Genomic DNA, 25,566 nt, shown 5'->3' with positions numbered 1-25,566 from the left:
CCGAAAAGACACGGCGAAGCTGCTCGGGTCGGAGAGAAGGAAGCATTACTAATCTACTACAGGTAGATTAAGAAAAGGGCTTTCATATTGCATGTTCACAAGAATAATTTACGAGATTAAATTGCTTGGAATATATATATATATATATATATATATATATATATATATATATATATATATATATATATATATATGCTCATACTGTATATATAAAACTGGAAGAAAGTTATATCTTAGTATAATGGTTATATATCACTTTGCAATTCTAAAATAATCAATACCAATAATATGTATATGTATATATACTGTATATAAATATACATAAGTACATAGGTATATCTACACATATATATTTATAGTGCCATAGACCATACATATATATGCATGTATTTATAATATAGCCACAAATACACATGTGGTGAATATACAATGAAAATGACTATATTGCAATGCCAAGTTCTGTAAGACTCAACCGAACATTTCACATCTCAAGTAAGCTTAAAGCCCAAAAGAGTTCAAGTGTATTGCTATATAAGAAGGAACCGAAGTCCCCGGTCGGTTTTCGGGACGAGCAAGTCAAATAGAGTATTGCTTTTGTAAGATTGGTGCGTTTTTGGATCCTTAGGTTGGGTATGGATGGGTTTTGGTGGAGAGTGTATGAAGTTTGGGCTGTTTCTGTGTAGTGGAGACAGCCTGGTCAAGCCTGGAGTGGTACGACAGTTTAGAGCCACACAACCTGATGGTTCTAGAAGTCAGAGAAGAGATCTTGAGGACCCAAGTGAATAAAAAAAGGAGCGATGGTCCGCGGCTGGTAAAAGGGATTGTCAATGAAAAGACCACCTACAGTGAGGACAAGAGCAGAGAGAGCTGCGATTAATGGTGCGGCCCGGCAGGAGGCAGCGGTATACACATTCTGATGGCAAGGGGGAAATGGGGTTAGGGTGTGCCACAGGGGTGGATACTAGGGTCTCTGCTCTTTCGGGCTGTACGTGGGGTTTTCATTGCACTGGGAGCGTCTCAGGTTAATAAAAAAGACATCAACAACTTAAGCTGCACAGTTAACTTTCCGACAAAACGGAAAAAAAACTTGGAGCTCATTCGTTTGAGAAAAGGCAGAGGAAATGTAAAACGTATGTGACAACTCTGAGGTTTCCATACAGATGTAGTTAGTACAATAACTCTGACAAATCAGATCTGACATGATTTTGGAGAGAGTATAGTACAATGACAGCGATCGCTACCAAAGAGGAAGGGCCATTGGTTTGGAGTGGACACTTGAGGGATGACCATGACAAATGTGACGGATCCATTAACAATGGATGGGAATATCGTGACCACTCGTCTAACCATGGAGATGGAGTTCCTCTTTGGTAAGCGACGATCATGACCCAGCCATAAGTCAGCACAAGCATCATCCAAATGTTTTATGAACGTGAACTTAAGACCATTTGTAAAAACAGAGAAGGGTACTTGCATCTTCCCCCTCAATATACATTATAATTAATTTGAAGAAGAGTGCGGCATCTATGTAAGGCTTGTAGCTCAAAGGGTCAGGAACAGGGTTATTATAGTTAACTAAAACAGTGTTACTTGAAATAATGTTAACTAAAATAAAATAAAAAGTTATGATGCATTAAAACAACTTAAAATATAACAACAACAGCAACAAAAAAAAGACAAAACAACAAAAATGACTAAAATAACATAAAAATGAAAATGAAAGTTAATTCAAAATAGAAGTACAAAAAAAACGATACTAAAATAACACTTTTCAGGAAAGACCCTGAGCAAAGCAGCGTGGACTCCAATGTGAATCGGCTTGTGCTGGCCTTTGGAGGAGTATGAAATAACATCTCACACACAATAAGACACTCACCAATAAGTAAAAACAAAAAAGGACAAAAAGACATTTCAGTAGCATGTCTCCATGGATCCCTTGTTGCTGCTTTCGATTCTCCGCTGTAAGGCTGTGACTGGAGCTTCCGGTGTATGTCCATGTGAGGGCCGTGTTTGAGTTATCTGTGTGAGGAGTGCCTTTGTATGGTTCAACTCTACCACTAACTGCTCAGTGGAAGAACAGACATCTAGAGCCGGACTAGCCCAACTTCTGCATTAACTGCCTTATGATAATACTAAAATATATAATGAAACAAACAAACAAACACTAAAATCCAGGTTGAAATCTTAAATGTCCAAAATTTCAAAACAGGCTATGTCTGGAAACATATTTTCCTAAATGATTTAAAAAGGAATGTTCTAGGTTCAATAAATAATACTGATTATCACAGAAGAGAACCGACTTGTCCCACAGCTGGTATCAATTAAAAATAAATACAAATAAAAATAAAAAGTGTGCACAAAAGTCACCACTTATAATTAAAATCTACTGTACTGTGTATTTTTAATACATATATTTGTATATTAAATTTTTTACATTAAAATAAAGATAAAAGTTTCAGAAAGTATAGTTTTAACATTATGACACATGCCTTAAAACATCTGAAGGTTTCTGAAAGCTAAATGAAATGTACATTTAGAGCTGGTAAAACTGCTACAGTAGAATGAATATATGCTAAATGAGTAAGTAAAGAGTTTCAAATATACACCAGTCAGTGCGTAGCAGTTCATGAAGATTAAGGTTTATTTGTTAGCAGTAGTATGTAGTCAATCTATACATCTTAAACACAGCTCCTGATATCCGTACATAGATTAAGCCGGCTCCCATACTACGAGAAAAGCACAACCACGATAATAAGAGGCTGATATAATTTAAATTCCCAAGAATGAGGTAACAATTCACAGTACAAATCCTTCAAGTTTTCTTTCTGAAGAACATAAAACCTGTATTTGCTTAAAACCAGAAGACAGTAAAAGAACAAAAAATGTGATGATCATCAAATAAAAAGCACTTTACAAATACCCTTATAGCTGTCCCTACATGTGACATGGGTGTGCTATCTGACCTTCCCTTCTCACGTACATTTACGCTGTGCATGTGTGTGTGTGTATAAAGTAGGCTCCTGAGCTAAAAGAAAGAGTAGTGAGGGACGGGGTAGGCGGGCACTTTCATGACGGGCAACAGAAGCATTCTCTTGGGCAAACCTAGAGAGAAAATGAAAAGAGCACTCCACATAAGTCCAGGACAAAATAAAAGACCTGCGGGTGTTTTGTTTAAAATGAAGCTAATGCCAATTCAGTCTCATTGTAGCATGGGGACATGAACCCAAGAGAGCAGAGGAGAGCAGAAGAACAGGAAGAGTGAGGTCAGGTGAAGAGAGAGGGTAGAAATCAAGCATTAATTCAGATAGGAGATGACACATGTACCTGCTGCCTAATGTCATGTGATATGATATATACACATACAGCTGACCTTCTGAACTACATGCTATATTCAGTCACCTTATGAACAATGGTTCTGGAGTAGGGCTGAATGATATACTTTAAATTAATTGTATAATAATTTTCTGAAATTCTTACTTATAATGTGATTAAATATTTTATTTTTGTTGAAAATATAAATATTTTACAGAGATATTGTCTCAAAGTCCCTCTACATTTTAACCAAACTATCATCAATTTAAGCAATGTGTAAATCTAACAATAAAACAGTAAAATTACAGCTAAAACTAATGGTATGTTTTCCAGTTTTTCACGAAATTAACCGATGCAATATATTATTTTATCGTATTCATAAAATATTAAAAATCCAACAAAAAAGTTGTTAAATCAAGTTACCGTTTTCAGTTTTTCACAAAATTAAAAAATTAACTCTAAATTAAAAGTAATAATATTTTTTCATTTATTTAAAATCTATAAAAATCAAATAATAATATACATTTCAAATCTAAATATTGTTTTCCACACAAAATTAAAGGAATAATTATTTGGTTTTATTTGATTCACAATGTACAAATCCAATAATAATAGTAACATTTTTAAGTCTAGGTTTGTTTTCAGTTTTACACAAATGTATATATAGTTTTGTAATTAGATTCAATGTATGATATTTCTTAATATAACATTTATCAATTATTAATATATTAAATTATATCCCAAAACATTTATAATTTAGAACATTAAATTAGATAATTAATTTGCATTATGTTGCAACATTTATTAAACTTAAAAATATTCATAAGTACTCAATATATTGCCCAGCTCTAGTCTTGACTACTACACAGAACTAATCTAATTGAAAGTAATAAAGTTAAACTTAGCGTCTGAAGCATACAGGTGAATTGTGGGTAGGGGCACATGAAGGGTTACAGGAGTGATCTGCCGGCTGGCGCTCTTATGTGGAGTGTTCATTCTGTGCCGTGTGTGTGTGTGTGTGTGTGTGCATGTGTGTGAATAGTAGTCGTAGTCTCACAGTCGTTCCCATTTAGAAATCCCAAAGCAGCAACAGGAGGAAGAGGACTGAACAGCGTAAGATGACTGGTGAGAATTACTGCATGCACACAGCTCTCAGGCACCAAACCAGAGAGACGTCAAAGAGAGGGGCGCACTGTTCTCTTACAGCACAATACCGGGTTTCACCTTCCACTTAAAGGAATAGTCTTTATGTGGCAGGCAGAGACCAGGGCGCTGGGAGCAAGCCCATATCCACCCCCCACCCGCCCCCCTCATCCTCCGAGAATATAAACACAGCAAACACCCTCCAAATTCAGCCTGGTTCCCGCTGAGCCCACCTCACCTAGTCCCCCCTGCACATAAGGCTCATTCAAAGCATCTTCATCTGGGCCTGACCGGAGAGGTGCTCCTAGAACAACACTCTACACAGACGGGTGAGGAGTGTGTGTTTAGAAACCAGAGGGACTGTGTCCTCAATCCTGTACTTGAGTGTTTATACGTTTCTGAGCGGATGGGTGTCCCAGAGCGGTGTGTTTGCGTTAAGTTGTTATTGTTCAAACTAAAACACTGTCCCATGATGCAATGGGAGAGGAGCAGTGAATGTCAGGGATCTTGCACAAGTGCCCTGTCAGAGCTTTCTCTAGTATGCAGGCGGTCTACAGTTTGGAGATGACACTGCGTTTACTGATATAGTAACTAGGGCTGTTTCAGTGGGATTGATTATTTAATCATGCCTTACAATTTTAACCAATGAACCATGAGAAGGTATTTCCTTACTAACAGAGCAATTCAAGCTCAAATTTGAGGGTTTTTAACAAAAAGGAAGATAACTATGACGTTTTAACAATTATCTGAATTCTATGAAAATAATAGTGAAGTCCACATCACAGCTGATATCAACACAGAGGGATAATGTTATCACTTATTGAATATATAATAAATGAATGTTAAAATTGACAGCAAATCAGAATCTGGCAACTCTAAAGGTCCTAACACACTGAGTCAGAAATGTGCGTATGCGTTTTTTTTTGTTTTGTTTTTTCGTATTCGTCATCCTTTCTCATCAAAATGCTTGCTACAAATGTTAAAACGCAGAAAATGGAACCTGATCCAATTTTTTATTTATTTGTTTTAATAAATGGACAAAAGTTTCTGAGCCAGTCTGTGAATGTGATGGACACAACGTGGAGTCCCTTTTTATTTTTTTTGTGCTAATATTTCAGACTTGGTGTGCAAAGACCTTACAGCATGAGCATTTAAAGCAGATGCTAATAAAGTTATCGCTAGTTATATTTCTTATTGTAAATGGTTGTTTAGATGACACAGACTGAATGTTTAAACCGGATTCAATATTGTTCTTAAGTTGTTATTAAGATTATTAAGACTCATTGTGTGAACAAAATGGTTGAAAATCACTGTGTTTCACAGTAAAAAGTGTAAAGTAAATGATGACACAATTTTTAGTTGAACGATCCCTTTCAAATGTACATGCTCTAATGTTAGCTGGTCGCAGCACTAGTCTTGAGACTGTGTTTAGCGTGATCTTCCTCTCACCCATCATGCCCAGCGGCTGCTTTGAATGGTGTAACTGTGTGCTGTAGACCGCAGCACTACGCTGACGCTTAGAGAGCCGCCCAGAGTCAGGGGTCGAGCAGGCAGACTAGACGAGCAAAGTCACACTCAGGCCAGGTGCAGCAAGTCTTGCTCCAACCACAGTTAAGAACCAAAAGGTTATGGTTCACTTCCATCGTCCAGGGACTCGTTTCTCTACGGGATTCTTTGGGGATGTGATTTTGGGGTTTGAAAGCCCAATTTGAGAGCTGAATGGGGGAGTAAGTGGGGGCAGATTTGGACCCTAGACCCTGACTGGAGGAATGGAGGATGGGAAGGAAGGGGTACGTACCGTATGCAGGAGTGGCGGCCGCTGCGCTGTACCCGTACGGGGCTCCGAAGCCTGCGAGAACACAGCATTCATGATATATGATGAAGTGTCAGGGTCTCAACACTACCTGTGACCTTTGACTTCAGTGTCATGAGTCTTTCTGAAGACTATTATGCAGGCTATAAACACTGCCTGGCCTTGGCCGTCTCATCCTTGAATATGGACATGGGGACTGTATGTCTTCTGACTACACCCAGCATTAGTTAGGGTTCACATAATGTTTTCCAGAAACATTTCAATCAATGCAATAACGATTCAATCCCTATTTGCGTATTTAAATCCAGACAGTGACTTTTTTGGCCAGGCAGTGCATTAATTATACGTAAATACATATAATAAACAAATTAACATAATAACATAATACCATGCAAAAACAAGAGCAGGTGATCTTATTCAAAATGAATGTGAATGGATACAACATGATATATATTTTAGAACATTTCATAATTCTAGGAAAAATGTTCAAAGACTGAAGGAATTCTACAAAGTAAAATGGAAAAAATCATCAAAAAATATGAAACAGGTTTCATAATAATAAACTTGATCACCGGAGCAGTACACCATTGGCAATTGTAAAGATTTTTGAGTATAGGTGTAGATAGCAATAAAATGACAAGATTTTAATTTTAAATTAAACAAACACATTTTTTTTTTTTACTTTAGACACAATGGTATAAAAACTGTTCAAAAGTTTGGGATCAATACGTATTTTTTTTTAAAAGAAGTCTCTTATGCTCACCAAAGCTGAAATCTACTGGACAAAAATACATAATAAACAGTAATATTATGAGATATTATTACAATTTAAAATAACCTTTTGGTACTTTAATACATTTAAAAATGTAATTTATTCCTGTGATCAAAGCTGTATTTTCAGCATCATTACTCCAGTCTTCAGAGTCACATGATCCTTCAGAATCATAAGAAACATTTCTCATTATCAATGCTGGAATCAGATTAGCTGATTATTATTTTTGTAAAAAAATACTATCACACGTTTTTATAGAAAGTGTGAAAGTTCTGCATTATTTGATTTAGAAATCTTTTGTAACATTCTAAATGTTTTTACTGTTACTTTTCGTCAATTTACTTTTGAATGATAGTGTAAATTGAAGCTAAACGGGCGGTTCTGGAATATAAATGCATTGTTGTATGTAGTGTTGTATGTAACATGTGCCTAGAAGTAAACAGGTCTTTAGTCACTCTAGAAACAAACACTGTCTGGCATCAAACACACACCTGGTGTGACGTATCCAGGTGCTGCCGCAGCGCTGACGAAGGCTCCTCGCGTGAGGGTGGGTCTTCCTCGCCCTCGTGCTGCCTGGACCGCAGACACAGCAGCAGCTAATGCCCCTTTGCTCTACAACACACACAGGCTTTAATCAGCAACGAGAAGTGTAGGGCTGCCACAGATTGATTTCTGGAGAAAAGACATGAAATAGTCCCTAATAGAGCAGTCATGGATTACCAAGCACTGACCCTAGATATCCCAGGAACAGATTGAATACTGTACAACCCTGTCTGGATGTTACTGGTCACTAGTGGAAGAAACAGATGACCCACCTGAGGGATTATTTTCTTCTTCTTGTTGCCAGCAGCATTAGGCCCGGAGAAGAGTTTTTCTAGAGCCGCGAGGGCAGCGCTGGCTTTGGCTACTTTCTTATTGGGTCCTGCGCCACGAAACTTCTGCCCGTCCACTTCCACCTGCCCACGAGAGAACGGGATGAGGATTTTGAACAGGAAATTACATCAGTGACTGAAATATGAAATAGTAAAAAAAAAAAAAAAAAGTTTGGAAAAATATTTTTTTTAATTCTCTTACGCATGTTCACAAAGGGTTTATTTCATCAAAATATAGCAAAAACAGTAATATTGTGATTTATTTATTTATTTTTATTCTTTTTTTGTATTTGAATATATTTTAAAATGTAATTTGTTCCTGTGATGCAAAGGTGTGATGCTGATTTTGAAATCCGCTTTGCTTCACAGGAACAAATGACAAATTAAAAAATGTAAATAAAAACAGTAATATTTATAATTCTAATATTTCACAATATTACTGTTTTACTGTATTTTGTAGCAAATAAATTCAGCATTGGTGAGTATAAAGGACTTAATTCAAAGAAAAAATTATATTCCACATTTTTTTCACACTTTCTATAGCAGATGTGAATGCTTCTTGTCATTGAAAAAGTAAGCTCCCAATGCTACATTATTGTGAGGAGTTATTATGCATTTTGTTTTCCACCAAGTTAAAAACCTATGTTTGGTTGCATAAAGTGATGGCACACCTCTCTTTTCTAAATCCATGACAGAGGACATGTTACACAACAAAGATGAATACTTGGGTTAGAGATTAAATCCCTCTTCCCCAGTATGAGTAATAACAATAAAAGTACTGCCCATCTTAGCAAACACCACTAGTAAACACTAGTCTTCTTGGTGAACAGGGATTGATCTGGTGAGGCCCACCTCCATGACGAAGCGTTTGTCGTGACTTCCTCCGCTCTCTGAGATGAGCTCGTACTTCAGCCCGCGACGTTTCTCATTCAGCTCCATGACTGGGTTCTTCCCGCTGGCCGTCAAAATAGGACCCTGAGTTCGCACCTGGATGCAAAACGTTTTTCAACTCAACTGAATCAACACTGAACTGATGTGTGCCAAATACTCTGACTATTTTCTTATGTAGAACTGATTACAGCTGAATTAAGCTTGTCGCATCTCTAATTAACTGATAAAAAAAAAAAATAAATAATAATATTTTTTTATATATATATTTTTTTATTATTTCTTTCTTTTTTCCCCAGAATTACGGTGTTGTGCATTTACATTTTTTTCTTGTAAATAAATTCTGATAAATTATTTTTCTGGCATATATTCCTTTAAAAAATGTTTAAATAATAATTTTACTATTAGTAGTAGTACCATCATTACATTTTCTTCAAGATAAAATGAACGTTTATTTTTACAGGTTTCTGTGAAGGCCTTGTAAATGACATGGCGAATCATGTCCTCATTTATTGAGTCAGCAGACAGCAGAGGCTAAGAACACCGCGAGCGTCACGCACACTTCAGTATGTGTGTAGTAAACAGACTTTTCAGACTCCTTTAGTGATTTTTTTTTCCAAAAAAGCACCTAGTGACAAATCTAGCGACTTCTTGGACAAAAAGGATTTTTGTGCAAATTAACATCTTGGAAGAGAGAGCTGTTTATGTAGTTTTAATGGGCCACGTTTCAGTCACTATTTTATATTCATTCCACTGTCTGACAACAGAAACAGTAAAATATATAAATAAAAACAGTTTTACTGAGAATTTGGCTGCATTAAAATACAGTATGTGAGCACAGAGAGGCAAACAAATGTAAAAGGCAATACAACCTAATGAAGTGTTGTACATGCTAATTAGCGTATGAAGTCATCTAGCGACATTTAGCGACTTTTCAAGCTGGCTTTAGCTATCGTCTGTGCCATTCATTCACACAGAGACACGTAGAACATGCAGATTCATATTTAAATGGTATTTTTGCAGCTTAATATTCACAGACACTAGTACATATCAAGCTATCCATTCAAAATTTGGCAAATTCCATGATGTTCCGCGTTATGCAGTAAATTCCATTTTTATGACTGGATTCCGCGATTCTGTCTGCGTTTTCCACATTGCAGAAATCATAAGGCCTTATGTTATTTTCTCGTGTATTACTACGAAGCTGCTTTGAAACAATCTTTATTATATAAAGCACTATATAAATAAATATGACTTGATTTGAGTAGAACATAGTAAAAACATTTAGTGAGTGTGTGTGCGTGTACCTCCAATGTGTTGGAGCTGTCTGAGGAGTGTGATGTGTTATTGCTTGAGTGTGTGGACGTTTCGCTCTTGCCCTCCCCGTCCGACTTCTCGTCTGCACTCATGGAGTCCAGGTCTGTGTCGAAGCCTGTGGGGTAACCCATCGCCTGTAGCACCTACACCACAAAAACAGCATCACAACTAATCCAGCATGAACCCCAGCCACACAGAACGTGATGGAGAGTCACAATTTAATAAGCAAGCAGTGGCATCAGATGACTACGATGCAAGACTGTCAAGTAAAAAACATTTTGGAAACTCCAAAAGTTGACTATGACTATGAATAAATGATTAACTATTGTAACTTTCCCTATTTAAAACTATATACATTAGCCCTCATTTTAATGAGGACTTTACTCTTGTAAGGAACATGACACCAAAATACAGTAAAAGTATCTTTAAACAAGAGACTTCAAGTTCCGGCAGCGAAGATTCACATGCAGATGAAACATGCAGGCCGTCAGTAAGCAGGCGCAATCAAAAGTGGACAGTTCCTTGGATACAGAGGTCATTATTGAGCGTGAAATCATCACTTTGAAAAGAAGTTCACAGAAATGTGACCACACTGCAGATGCAAAGCGGAGCTGCAGATCTCTGTAAATCAAGTTGGATGTTTAACACAGATAAAGAAATAGAGACAAAACATATTACACTTATACTGTATATTGGGGCCGTACAATTCATTATTAAATACCATATCAATTTATCAGCCAATGGAAATGTTTTAATTAATCAGTATTGATATATATATATTATCTCAGATCCAGAGTGAATGCAAGCTTTAAGTGAGTTTACACAGGGGTAAAGGACATCACTTGTCAGTCTGACCCAAATTGCCATTACAGAAAGAGGATTAGAGCGGTCCTATGCTCCAGAGTCTGTGTTCACCAGCACTCTGGGATTACACAGAGTTGAGTTCGCTTTGCATTCTGGGCATCACTGGTGTGTGTATGTGGGAACAAGCTTAATCGGTCTTCCTAAACGACACATTGTTTTACTATCCTGCTACAATCTACAAATCTGTTCGAGAAGGGCGATCTATAACACTAAGAGACTGATTTAACCATGGTCATGGGATCAAGTATACAGCTGACAACAGCTTAACAACAGCACACCAACTAGGTGCGTCAATTTTTACTTTATTTTTATACATATTTATTGTCTAAATGTGAACAACGTCAAAAAAAGCTTGCTTTTTAGTTTTGCTTAATTGAAATAAAACCAAAATCATGATATGGCTAAGTTAGTATGATAATATTACTATTGTAAAATTGCACTGTAAATTAAAAATAGGATTTACGTATAATAATATACTATTTTGTAGTGCTGTCAAATGATTAAACACAAATGCATCCAAAATAAATGTTTTGTTTACATAATATATGTGTGTGCGCTGTGTATATTTATTATGTGTATATAAATATACACACAAACATGTATATATTTAAGAAAATTATTTTAAATATAAATGTAAAATATTTATATCTAATATAAATTTTATTAATATAATTAATATTATTCCAAATATATACTGTATAAATGTGTATTTATGCATAATAAATATACACATTAAACACATTATGTAAACAAAGTTATTTTGTATGCGATTAATCATTTGACAACACTACTATTTTTACTTTACAGTGCAATATTACAATAGTTATATTTATATTTTAATATTTGTTTATTTAGTAATAATAATTAGAATAATAGAAATAATTTGAAATAATAAAAATTTTATTTAGCTTTTTTATTTTTGGATTAATCCATTTAATTAAAATCAAAATCACAACCAATAAAAACAGTTGTTAGCTGAAGCACCAATTCTAAATGAAACTTCATACTCATTTTCGATTTCACAGAAAATAAAGAAGAAAAAAAGGACTCAAGAGAATCTTGAACTCGGATCACTCGTATCAAAACTGTGGTTATTGTTAAAGGAATAGTTCATCCCAACATAAACGCTCTGTCATTATTTACTCACCCTCACCCAGTTTTTTGAAACTAGTATGACTTTTTGTTCCATAGAACACAAAAGAAGAAATTAGACAGATTGTTTAAGCTGCTCTTATCCAGTTTCAGTATCAGGAGGCTTCAAAACAATTACAATACACCACACGGGTCATATGGACTACTTTTATGGTGCTTTTTTTCTATTCATGACAGCCCATAATCAACAATAACTTTCAATGCATGGAAGCGTGCAGTTACGAAGATTTTGTCTGATTTCTCCTTATACTGGTTTCAAAAGACATAAGCATGAGTAAATGATGACAAAATACACATTTGGGGGTAAATTATTCCTTAAACACCTTACTCGATGGTCACCACTCCAATCACATGATGCAAAGACAACTGACGTCCAGTACCTTCACAGCCACGTGCAGCTTGGCGGTCTTCTTCGAGGAGCCAGAGGCTTCGTAAACAGTGCCGTCGACGTCTACAGACATGGTGAAGACGGGGGCGTGAACCGGACCTGACTGAGACAGCAGTTTATACTGCAGCCCCGGCCGGATCTGGTTCAAGCGCATCAGAGCGTTCATGGGCTGATTCGAGTCTATTGCTTTACTGTCAAGGACTGCTGGAAGGGAAAGAGAACAGAAATAAATGTTAGCGATTATAGCGCAAAACAAGCGCTCCTTAAAAACACAGCTCATCTTCTAACTTTCCGCGATCCCTTCGTTCCATCAGCTGGTTAATTGCAAAATTCTGCTGCTTTGAAAAAGATTTATTTGAGCTGGGCGAGGAGCGCAGGCTGGGGACAGCAGCGCGGCTCCAAGAGAAATTAAGAATCAATGGCATTGATTTCCCAACGGTTGTCTGCTTCCTGTATGAGAGAGCAAGAGATGGAAACGCAGCAGGATGAGGAGCGGGAGAGAAGAGACGGCGAGAGAAGAAAAAAAAGAGCAGAGAGAAAACTGGACAGCTTACAGAAGAGAAAGAAGGTGAGAGATTAGCAGAAAAAATACATTAAAACATTGTGTTGTTCTTTAATCATTCTAGAAAGAGGAAATCACTTTTAAGGCCAAAAAGGGCCAAACTCAAGAATTAACGACTGAAGAAGGAAGGTAAGTGTACCAGCGTTTCCTTGCTAGTTTAAAACAGGAGAGGTCATTACAGGCAGGAGAGGTCATGAAGCACTGAGAAAACTTTGGTTTGGAGAGGCACATTACTTGTAGACAAGTACCAAATTCACACATTAGATTGACATGTCATTTAAAATGAAAATATCATAAAAAAAAAAAAAAAAGGAAAGAAACTTTCTAGAAAAAATGTGCTAGAAATGGCACTCCAAACTGAACCAAACAGAACTAAAGGTCGACTGACATGAATTTTTCAATGCCCAAGGCTGATCTTATCATCTACAGTTATCAGCATTTGTTGATCAACAATATACTGAAATACATAATGCAAATTAAAGGGATAGTTCACCCAAAAATGTATGCACCGTGGAACTGTAGTGAACGCGTGTCGAACTGACGAAGTCCTCAATTTTGTTTCCTTTGCACACAAAAAGTTTTCTTGAAGCTTCATAAAATTATGATTGATCCACTAATGCCACATGGACTATTTTAATGATGTCCTCACTACCTTTCTTGGTCTGTAACGTGTCAGTTGCGTTGCAATGCATGGTCAGAAAGCTCTCGTTTTAATCTAAATGATCTAAGTGTGTGTTGTGAAGATGTTTAAAGGTCTTACAGGTTTGGAATGACATAAGGTTGAGTAATTAATGACAATTTTCGTTTTTGGGTGAACTATCCCTTTAGTGATAACAAATGAGAATTATTTTTCACAATGTTTAATAAAAACATATTTAATCCAAAAGGAAATTACAATTAATCGACTAACCGAACACTGCTATTGACAGATGCACACGATCTCAATAAGGATCTCAATTACATGTTATATAATTACAAATGAACCGGTTTAACCAACGTTGCTCGGACTGACCTTTTCTCAGGTTGCGTTTCATCTTCTTGATGAGGTCTTTGTCATCCAGCAGACCATCTTCATAAGGTCTCTTCAGCCCTAGACCTGAGACACAAGAGTAGAGTTAACGTGCTGATGAAACACAATCACTAAAAGACATGAAAACAACTCACAGAGCTAGATCTGGATGTCAGTGAGTAAGATTTCTGAATTATTTTATTTTCATGTCATTCAGCAGAACTAAATGGATTTGCAAAAAAAAAAAAAAAAACACTTCTAATATCTTATTTTGATTGGACAGTCAGTTAGCCCCACCCCCAAACTCACACCAATGACTGAGTCCGAGTTGCTGTTGTCGGGCAGATGTTCAGGATGTTCAGACAAACAATCTTAAAACTAATGTTTGGAAATAAACCTACAAACAACTTATAGTTGTATCTACATATTAAACTAGACCTTGAGGATTTAAATAACGAAAAATTACACAGCCTTAAGTAATTAATTAATTGTGTGTGCTCACCTTCTTTATCTGACCAGGGGAATTTCTGTGAAGGTTTACTTGAGGGAAGAGCGTCCATCTCTAAGACCTTATAGATCTGCCCAAAGGCCATGAGCCGCAGAGCATGCTGGAACACACACACACAAAAGTAACAAAGTTATGACAGAGCAAAGTTAAATGATCTGCTCCTGAAAGAAAAAAAAAGTCTTAAGACGTATATATATAAAATAAAGCAATAACTCTCGGTTTGAGCCCACAGACGTAGATGTGGAACATCGGCACTGAATCACCACGTTCAGAGGAATTATGGGGGACAGACTGCCTCACAAATAATTCATGCTACAACTAACTCACATTGCCTCATCTCAACAGATATTGACAAAGCTGTTTACTTTAGTTATAGCCCATTAGAGACCACATCAGGTTTGGTCCCAAAAGTATCCCTGGAAAAGATTTGTGAAAACACCTTTAATTGGAGTAATCAGCCCATCAGTGTGAATATCACCACAGTGAACTAATCGTTTTAATACGGTCCCATACATAAACTTTGACTCTAGATGAACAGAATTGCAACATGACGTATATTTGGGAGGTTAGTCACGTGATAGAACTAGATTGATTACATCAGCAAAACTATTATCACTGGATGTTACTTCACTTCATGTTTGATGTTTGTAAAGGTTAATTCTTAAACTATTCAAAAGTAAACTGTCCCACTTTATATTAGGTGGCCTTAACTACTATGTACTTACATAAAAATAAGTACAATGTACTTATTGTGTTCATATTGTATTGTAAAACACTTTTGCTGCTATTGAGGTGGGATAGGGGTATGGTTAGGGAGAGGGTTGGAGGTATGGGTAAGTTTAAGGGTGGGTTAAGGTGTAAAGTATGGGTCAACAGTGTAATTATAAATGTAATTACAGAAATTAAATACAGATGTAATTACATGTAGTTTTTTTTAAATATAAGTACAATGTAAAAACATGTATGTACACAATAAGTAGATTGTACTAAATTATATCTACTATATAAAATGTAAGTACATAGTAGTTAAGGCCACTTAATATGAAGTGGGTCCATAAATTGTTTTTTTCCCTTAAATTTATTATTATGTAATATTATTTTATATGCTACCGTTCAAAAGTTTGGGGTGGGTAAGATTCTGTAATGTTCTCAAAATAAGTCTCTTTGACTCACCAAAGACTGCACTTTTTAGATGTAAAATGAGACGTAAAGCTGAATTTTCAGCATCATTACTCCAGTCTTCAGTGAATGAATGGAAAGTTCATGTAACATCACTTATTTGTAAATAAAAACACAAAAATGTCTAATCTGACCAATTTAAACCGTCCTTGCTAAAAATTCTTTCCTTAAACAATCTTATTAACCCCAAAACTTCTTACAGCAAAGTTGACGCATCTGTTTCCCAAGTTTAGCGTTAATGATATTGTTCCTAAACTAAAGTTTGAAATTATATTTTAGGTAAATAAGCATTAAGAATAACGATGTAATGAGCTAAAATTTCATTTCAATGAAGTTAGATTGACATTTTCCTTCCATCAAGGTCGCGTGAGTAAACTGCATGGATAAGCAGCATCTTTCATCCTCATGTGTGACCACACATTCTCTTTCTTAATGCAGTATCTCTGCAGGTAGTCTTATCACTGCACTGCATCTCATTTATGACTACGGCAAACTGCGGTAAAAACAAATGCTCATTGATTCCCGCATTATCTCCAAAAAACCTAACGCATCACATTCACCTAAGTAGATGAATAAAACAAATATACCGTATATATGAATTATTTTTTTTTTAATAATTATATATACACTGCTGTCTTTTTTCTTCTTCTTCAAGGAAATGATATAGTTCTTAGCTTCAGTGGTGTGTGTAGAGTCAGGAAGGGTGTGTGTGTGTGTGTGTGTGTGTATGTGTGTGTGTGTACTGAACCTCTTCGATCTACTGCAAAACAATTAAGCACATTGTGATTCTGCTCTCGACTGCACGAGTGTTCAAAGGAAAAGCGCTACAGAAATCTACTCAGAGATGCAGCACACACACACACACACACACAGTCCCCGGGGCAGGAAGGAAGATTCACGGGCCGGCGCCGAATCATTTTCCCACGCTCATTAGAGAGCCAATCATCAAGGATCTTTATCAGGATGAGTGTGTGTGTTTAGTTTGGATGATACAGTACATGGGGCATTCACAATATATTTAATACGATCGTTTTTTTTTTCTCTCTCTCTTTTAGTTTCCTGCATTGTGTTAACACCCCCTCTGGTTTAATTTTACTCGACGTTTTTCCCAGAAGACGGAAATATTAATTTGTGTTCGGGACAAACAAGGAACTCAAGAAAAACAATAACAAAATAAAACAAATATAGGATCATCGAGGTGCTACAGTATGTATGTAAACATTGTAACATTCATTTTTAAGATTTTATCTATTATTTTATCTTGTGTATTATATATAACCATCTTAAATATATAAGATCTTAGTAAGGACAGAACTAAATAAAAAAACAGCATGCATTTTTGTATGATAACTAATATTTTGGTAGAATAATGAACATTATTAACCTGTGCGTTGTATGTGATGGCCTCTGCCTCCTCATCTGTCATGGACGACAAGGTGTTCGTCGGCTCCTTCTCACAGGGATCATGCAGGCCTGGTCCACCTGAGACGAACCAAAAATGATTATATTATAAACGTGAAATACATTCAACAAATGATATGACTTGCATTGCTGACAAGAAGGGCCCAGTCAAGTGTTGAGGAAAGTAGTGTGTCATTATTGAGTTACTCCCCATCATCGCAGAAGAACAGTTAATAAACTCTAAAGTCAACCTTTACTGTTTAAATTATGCCCTGAAGGAACAATACAACTATATATTTTTATGTTTACATAAGTATATAACAGTTTAGCTTATTTCCCATGCAAGCCAATCAAATATGAATGCCTGCATCTCATTATTAAGGAATAAGTAAGAAGAGTATAAGTGTAGCGAGGGATGGACTAGTTATGTCAAGAGCAGATAAATGAGGCTCCATTATTCCTCCGGGCCTCAGACAGGAACGAGAGCTCTGCGAATAAAAGCCAGATCTAATAGTGACACCGCTGCTGTCATCACAGCGCACAGGACTTCTTCACATTCATCTCACATATGGAGATATGTTGGAAGCTTATTTAAAGTCAATTAAGATTAGGGATCTATTAATATACAATGGATCATTTTCGGGGGTTTTTTTTATTAAAAACAGCATTCATAATCAAATCAGGTAGAAATGAGATACCAAAATAGATTTAAGTAATTATTTAAAAACAAAAATACAAATTACCCACAAAACTAAAATACTTGCAACATTATTGTTTTTTCTCATCAAGGATGCTATCATTTGAGCAACTGAGCATCCTGGTCCTGAAAAGTGTATAACGGTTTTCTTAAAAAAATATATATATATATTTGAATAAGAACAGGAATTAATTAAATTTTTTAATATATTCACATAGAAAATTGTAATATTTCAATATATAAAAAATTTTCTGTGTTTTTATCAAATAAATGCAGCCTTGAGCATGAAACGTCTTTTTAAAGACATTTAAAAAAATCTTACTGACCCTAAAATTTAAACACTAAGTGTAGATATTGAAATTTAATTGACCATAAAAGATGAGATGATTTGAATGTCCAAAAAAAAAAAAAAAAAAAGACAAAACCATAACAATTAGAATTAAACTAAAAAGAGGGGCCTCTTTGTTGTCTGAGGCGTCTAGATCTATTCTCTAGAAGCTCCAGCTGTTTTCCTGCTTGATTGTGGAAGTGTTCATCACACCTGGAAGCAGTATGCCAGAGGCGAGACACTCCATGACCCTCCGCAGAGCCTCTCCTGCTCCCAGAGGTCTGTTACACGTGGCGATGGCCTTCTCACATATCAACTCCAAAGGCTGAGAACAAAAGAGCAAATCGTTTTCAGAGACTGATTTGGCACATACGAAGCGATCAGTTCTTAAAAATTTAGCCTATGGGAGATTACTGCACATCTGTGGTTACTGTAAAACCATTCAGTTTAATGCTTCAAATACAAGATACTAATACTAGAATAAATCCAGTCCTAGACACCCCAGACCCCCAATCTTCAATTGGTTCAACGGTTCATTTTACTGTAGTATTTGTCATGATATCAGAAGGCATCAGAAGTCTGATACTCACCCATCCTTTCAGAGGTTCCCACGCAGGGACTCTAGTGCACATGTCTCTCAGTATTCGCAAGACGATCACGCACGACTTTAGCCCGTTAACTCTAGCCTGAGGAAACCAGAGGGAATCAGCCAATGAACTGACAGCCACAATCAAACCCAGCCTTTAAGCAATCTCTAGATCTTGACAATAAGTGAGTGCGCAAGTGTGTTGTGCTTCGGTTCTGGCCCGTGTCGTGCGGTTGATGGAGGAGGGGGCGGGGCTTATGTGGGTAGGGTGGGAGAAGGGAAGCACTAGACAAATCCTTCATGATGACAAGCAGGTTATGGACTAACAAAAACAGGCAAAAGAAAACTAATAGTGAAACAATTGCTTTTGTAGCCTTACGATACGCAAACATTCATGATGAGGTGACAAGCATTTGGAGAGCTGGAGGAAATCGAGGACAATGGCATGTTGTTTTGGGTCATAAGGCTACAATAACAATGAGAAGAAGTGAGCGCCAACCTGGAACCATTTGGCATGTCGCAGAGAGGCCAACGCCACCAGGCACCTCTGTCTATCCAACAGGTCCGCCGGCTCGCTCGACTCAACGCTCTCTATCGGTGAGAAGAACGGGACAGGAAATCAAATCACACACGCGTAGACACGCACGCTCACACACATACGCACACGTGATGAGGGAGGGGGCTGTTAAGGCACAGCAGGAAAGAGAAAGGAGGAAGCCAATCGGCTCAGGTGGTCCAGTGCATCCAAAAGAGATGAGAGCTCAGTGCATCTCCTTGGCTGGCCGGAAACTGGAGGAAAGATTCGCAGAAGGTGTTAGCATGTGCCGAGTGTTGCAAAATGCTCAACACGACCTACAAAACAATTGCCGTTATGCACTATCCTAACCAGACACGCTGTAATACAGCATACTCTCTATTAATTTTTAGTTTTGGCCCGATGAGCCACAAAAGTGGCGAGAAACAATACTGCAATTTTCTGTCACTTTTTACACATTTTTGGTTAGATACTGGATTGCTCCGCCCACAGAACACTCTGATTGGTCCACTATCCCAACACACAGATGCAGTGGTGTTAAAGTGTTGATTTTTATGAAAACTAACACATTTTTTTCTCTTTTTTTTTTTTTAAATGAAAAACTACTACTATTTAATTGTATGTACGCATGTTGCAATAAACCTCTTTGAAATTCACTTAATATTTTGTGGTGTATAATTTACAGTCAAACATCTATTTTTATTTTTTAAACTAAATAAAAATCTAAATAAAATGCTAGCTATGAAATGAGCAAGATTAAGGGGTATATGATTTTATTAAAAAATATATATGTTTTTTTTATTCATCTACAATTAAATAAAAAAAATGTTAAAACAATTATATTTCTAATTATGTATTTATCTTTATTTTTCCTATTAAAAAAAAATGACAATCCATCATTTGAAAAATATTTTTTGTTTGTTCAGAAAAACATTACAAAATAAAAAATTACAAAAGCCATAAAACAAAATCGGGGGTTGGTAATATTTAAAAATGCATTTGAAAGAAGTCTCTTCTGCTTACCAAGGCTGAAATGATTTGATCAAAAATATAGTCATAATTATACTCTGAAATATAACATTTTGTATGTAAACTTCATCAGCATCACATGATCCTTCAGAAATCATTCTAATATGCTGGCTTGTTGCTCAAGAAACATTTCTTACTCATCAATGTTGAAAACAGTTTTTTAACACTTACTCACCCCAAACTTTTGAACAGTAGTGTATATCCTGTGCTAGACAATGTCAATAGATTATTCAGAGTGTGAAAAGATTGTTTTAAGAGAGTTTGGTTTCTAAAAAGTCCACAGACTGCCTAAAGCTGAGGAAACATCTGGAAACACAAAACATTCAGATTTCATCTCCTCACACAGAATTTCAGTGAGGACAGAGACTAATTTCCTGTGGCATGTCTGGTTAGTTAGGTGCTAACGTCAAAAGCAGCGACACATGCTAACGACTTCAGTGAATCAGTGCCAGTTTGTGCTTGGATTGACACTGGAATAATGAAGACATGCAGTGGGTATTGTTATAGACCAGTCACAACAAGAGAAGAGATCGCTCACACACCACACACACTCACAATCTGAGCTGTCTGAACATTTGTCTTCATCTCTCCCACCCAAACAATACATAAGGATCATTCTTGAACTTGTTTGATGATTGTTTTTCTTTCATTGGCTCGGTAGGTGAGTGTGTGTGTACCAGTGAGATCATCCCACTGTTCCTCTGCAGATAAACACACAGATAAAAGACCGAAACGGCTGCCGCAGTGTAAATCCAGGACAAGGTGTGCAGGTTAACGTGGTATTAATCAAGGGGGGTATTTCGAGATAACTGAAGCATTACTCTTTCATAATTCCTCTCTGGATTTTAATCAGAGCAGCACAGCTGAGGAGGGTTAAAGAGGAAGATCTGTCAGAGTGATAGAGAGGTTTAGCCCACCCTCTAATCAATGACACACCATCATTTATCTCCCCGCAACCTTACGAACACTCAAAATGAGACAAATGGTTCGGTGCATTCATAACCGAATCATACAAATCTCCAGCATACAAACACAAGTGGAAAAACATGTCCAGGTCCAAAAGTCTGAGACCCCGCTTGTTAATTATACGTGTGTGTGTGTGTATATATGCGTGTATTTTTTTGGTCATTTATTTGATATTTTTATACAAGTTATATTTTAAGCAAGACAGAAAAAAACTGAATTGAAAAATTAAGATTTGCGATAGACATTTGAAACCCTCTGTTTTTCAAAAATAAACAAATAAATAAATAAAATGAAAACAAATACAATTAAATAAAAAAAAAAAAAAATATTGTTACTGTATGGCATAAAAAAATCCTAAATACAATGACACTTAATTTAAATCAACAAATTAAAACAAAATACTGTCACAGTGCAATTAATATTTTACTGAAAAATAATGCAACATTGCATTTTTTCATTTTTTTGGTTTAAAGCACATTTTTATGCATAACGGTAATAAAAACTTTGGAGGAAAATGTGCTTTAATGTCAATAAACAATGTCACAATGTACAATATTTATGATCCTAAAAACAAGCTTCATGTTTTTTTTTTTTTTATAAAAAAACGTTTCTTATTTATTTTTGTTGATTTATGGAGTGAAATACAACCAAGTCAAGTTCTAATATTACATTCTTATGTGTGTTTGTGTGTCATTTATGCACGTGTGTGAGCTGATGTGTACTGCCCATTCAGGCCGGTCCTGAGATTAAGCCGTTTCTCAACGGGACAGGGCCCTTGACCCAGTCGGGAAAATACGAGGTGCTCCTGTCGTGATCTACAACTCATCGCTCCATCTCTCCCTCCCTCCTGTCATCCGTCATCCCTCACTTCAGGGGCAGTGTCCACATCTGACACAGCTGTTAGATGGATGAGGTGTGTGCTGACACAGGTATCGATTCCTCAACCCGGATACATTCCTTCATTTTCCTCTCCCCACTTCTAACAATCTACATCAAACGGGATGGCGGCGTGAGCCAACAGATCAGAAAATGAGGATGTTTGTGTCTGAGAGAATGAGATTAAGGCATATTGGTCTTAAAGTGCACCCAAAAATCTAAATTCTGTGATCATTTACTCACACTGTTGCTGATCCCCACTGACTACCATAGTATGAAAAAATAAATAAAATACCATTGAAGTCAATGAGGACTAGGAACTGTTTGGTTATCCATATACTTCAAAATGTCTTGTAAATAGAGAGCATGGTTACCATCAGAGTACTGAAAATTAATCACTTTTAATTAAATCACTTTTTTTAAAACACAATATTGATTTTTTTTTTTGAGTGTTTTAATATAATCATCAATGTTGATAATTTTTTTTTATTATTTTATACTTGAAATTCGTTTAAATTCATTAAAACTGATCATCAATCATTAACAATGCAGATTTTTACTATCATAAGCTCAGTAGGTAAGTCAATGAATTTCAAAATAGTAAAGTGTTCAAATCAGTTTAGTGTACTTCATTCTTTAGTAATCAAATCATTGCATTTAAATTCTGCAGAAATCGGCGGTACTTTTTCAAATTCCATGAAGGCCACACTAATAAGACATCTAACTCTATCGTCCTCTTTAGTATTGAGGATTGTTGCTGTCACTGTAACGGATGAGCACTTAAGCAGGTTCAGCAGGGCTGCACCCCTCCAATTCACTGCCAACACATTTGCATAGAGCGACAGAATGAGTGTGTGTGTGTGTGTGTGTGTGTGTGAGGGAGAGAGCAAGGGAAAGAAACAGCACCTTTCGCATCGCTGCAGCTCTAATCGTTATAGCCTAAATGCCGTCTTTTAAAGATACAACCACTTCAGCTGTCAATGCGATCAGTCACGGGTCACGGCACCAAAAACTCCACTAAAACACTTCCATCTTGACTTCCCTCATGTGTTCGGAGCTCAAGTGCCTCTACATCAGCAATAACTGACGGCAAGCTGAATCAGGAATAAAAAAAGAGTGACTTTATGAAAGGATGAAAGTGACTTAAAGGGGACATATTATGAAAATCTGACTTTTTCTGTTTAAGTGCTATATTTGGGTCCCCGGTGCTCTTACCAACCCAGAAAACATGAAAGAGAACAACCCAGTACATTTTTTTTTTGGTAATTCTCTCTCTGCAAACTTCTGAAAACCAAGCCACTCAGATTTCGCTCCCCCTGTGACGTAAGGGGATCTTATTAGAATATTAGAAGTTTACACCCACTGCTCTGCTCCAGGGTCAAGAGTCTGACAGCATGAAGACCACTCAACCCGCTGCTGAATCAGCTCTGTGTGTGTGTGTGTGTGTGTGTGTGTGTGTGTGTTCAGACTGTGAGATGAGTCCAGCGCTGTGTGCGGCCCTGAGAGTGTGTTCTGAAGAGATGAAAGCTCTTTCTTCTAATGGACCATCACTAACACACACACAAACACATTCATCCATCCCCTCCCTCATCTGCTGTTTAGCAAACGAAAATGATAGAGTTGATCATATGCGGGCACAAACCTTGCTCCTCCGTCTCACCATCATCTTGCATCCGTGGGGAGGTGAGCGTCACCTTCAGAGTGAGTTTGGGGTCTGTTGTGGTGCGGACCAAGATGGCGGCTTCTGGAATAGAGCTCTGTACCTCATACTTCTCCTCTGTCAACTTCTGTAAGGGTCAGAGGTCAAACACATGCAAAGATGATACAGAATGAATTATCTTGTACTTGGCTCTATAGAAGGGTATAGTTGTGACCTATTCAACTCATGGAAAAAAGTTCTTCCTGGTTTATTTGAAAATTATTGGATACGACAATCAAATAATTATTGGATTGTCCTATCATAAACCATACATCAATTGAAAGCTTATTTATTCAGCTGTCAGAAGATTTATAAATCTGAGTTCCAAAAAAAGTTACTCATTGCTTTTTTTGTGGTCCAGTGTCACATATAAAAATGTATTTTAACATTTAGTTATTTAACAGATGCTTTTATCCAAAAGAAATTACAAACAAGGGTAACAGAAGCTATCAAAACAACAAAAGAGCAACGATAAGTGTTACGACAAGTTCATGCTAGTCTAATGCAGTTTTTTTTCTTTATATAATAAATAAAACGTATAAATGTAGATAGAAAAGAGAAGGAATAGGTAGAGCTAGTTTTAGATGGTCAAGGATGAAAATCAGTAATGGATCAATTGTGAAAATATCATAATCCAGTGCTACTAATGGTTCACTCCAACATTTGATATTGCATCTTATTACTGGTTGACAATTACTGGCATCCCATGGCCACAGCTGGTCACAGTACATTTACAAACCAGATTATGAGGTGGGACCTAGACAGCGCAGATGCTGGCTTTAATGTTTAATGTAATCCGGTTTGATGTGGGGGACTCCTCTGTAATCCATTCAATTAATTCCAGCCACACACTCTCAATCCGCCCGCTCTTTCATGTAAACCAGAGATCAATTACATCTCCCACTGCAGTGACCCGGGGTGTGTGTGTGTATCGTCTACACAGAGCACATTTCCTTCATGCTTTCCCATGCTGCTAAGACAGAAACGTACAGGTCTATCACTCAATCGCTGATGTGATGGCTCTGACCGATAACGAGAGAAAGAGGAAGCAAGCAGAGAAAGTTTCCGTTAACAGAGAGCTGAGCTGCTGGCAGTACAGTCTGCTTTCATGGGATTTGTGTCTGGGGTCTGTTGTGTGCGTGGGAGGCTCAGATGGGGTCACCGCTGATCACCCCGCTCCCTCGGCCTGTCCTAAGTGTCTAATTAGGGAAGCTGGATGCTGGTTTATATTAATTACACATGATGAATATAAATAGAGCAGGTCTGTTGTGGATGTTGCAATTTTTAATCTGTATAGAAATCTGCAATGTTTCTTTCTCCTCAAAACATACGTTCATAACTATGTCAGTGTAAAATACATTCATTAAACTTTAGACATGTGAAAAAGTGGCGAAAAGTCAAACCTTTATGCATTTTAAACTGAGACATGAAAAGGGCAAGAACTCAGAAACGGATGTTACATAACTACTGTTTACATGGAGCAAATTCTTTTACAGGAATTACATTAACCAAATGTAAAGTTTACCTGCATGAACCAGCAAATTTTTTAAAAGCTTTATAGCTAAATTTTTTTATGTCAGAATTCATAAGTGCAAAAATACACATTTCACATTTTTGCTTTCTGCTTTTCCTTTAGACTTTCTTAACCCACAGAGACTTGTGCAATTCTT

At 36.7% G+C, this 25,566-nt stretch overlaps 1 protein-coding gene across 6 annotated transcripts in view; it reads right to left on the bottom strand.

Annotated features, from left to right (window-relative positions):
- Positions 1–234: 234 nt before the first annotated feature.
- LOC127966629 (spermatid perinuclear RNA-binding protein-like) overlaps positions 235–25,566 on the bottom strand; it is an 80,005-nt gene continuing 54,673 nt past the window's right edge. For 2 of the 6 annotated variants that reach the window (XM_052567758.1, XM_052567757.1), the window contains exons 6-19: positions 23,840–23,984; positions 19,291–19,382; positions 18,796–18,891; positions 18,419–18,530; positions 17,164–17,261; positions 14,595–14,700; positions 14,096–14,179; positions 12,514–12,725; positions 10,108–10,260; positions 8,765–8,899; positions 7,856–7,996; positions 7,532–7,652; positions 6,254–6,304; positions 239–840 (exon numbers count right to left, since the gene is read on the bottom strand). In XM_052567758.1, the coding sequence (XP_052423718.1) occupies positions 746–840; positions 6,254–6,304; positions 7,532–7,652; positions 7,856–7,996; positions 8,765–8,899; positions 10,108–10,260; positions 12,514–12,725; positions 14,096–14,179; positions 14,595–14,700; positions 17,164–17,261; positions 18,419–18,530; positions 18,796–18,891; positions 19,291–19,382; positions 23,840–23,984 (1,641 nt within the window). In that variant the 3' untranslated portion in view covers positions 239–745. Of the gene's footprint in view, positions 841–2,623; positions 3,103–6,253; positions 6,305–7,531; positions 7,653–7,855; positions 7,997–8,764; positions 8,900–10,107; positions 10,261–12,513; positions 12,726–14,095; positions 14,180–14,594; positions 14,701–17,163; positions 17,262–18,418; positions 18,531–18,795; positions 18,892–19,290; positions 19,383–23,839; positions 23,985–25,566 lie in introns of those variants that run through there. The other 4 variants (XM_052567761.1, XM_052567760.1, XM_052567759.1 and 1 more) reach the window with 3 other exon arrangements.

Source organism: Carassius gibelio, chromosome B10 (assembly GCF_023724105.1).
Source record: "Carassius gibelio isolate Cgi1373 ecotype wild population from Czech Republic chromosome B10, carGib1.2-hapl.c, whole genome shotgun sequence".
In the NCBI taxonomy this organism is placed as follows: Eukaryota; Metazoa; Chordata; class Actinopteri; order Cypriniformes; family Cyprinidae; genus Carassius; species Carassius gibelio.
Note: the sequence above shows the minus strand (reverse complement) of the source record. Positions and strands in the feature narration are given on the sequence as shown.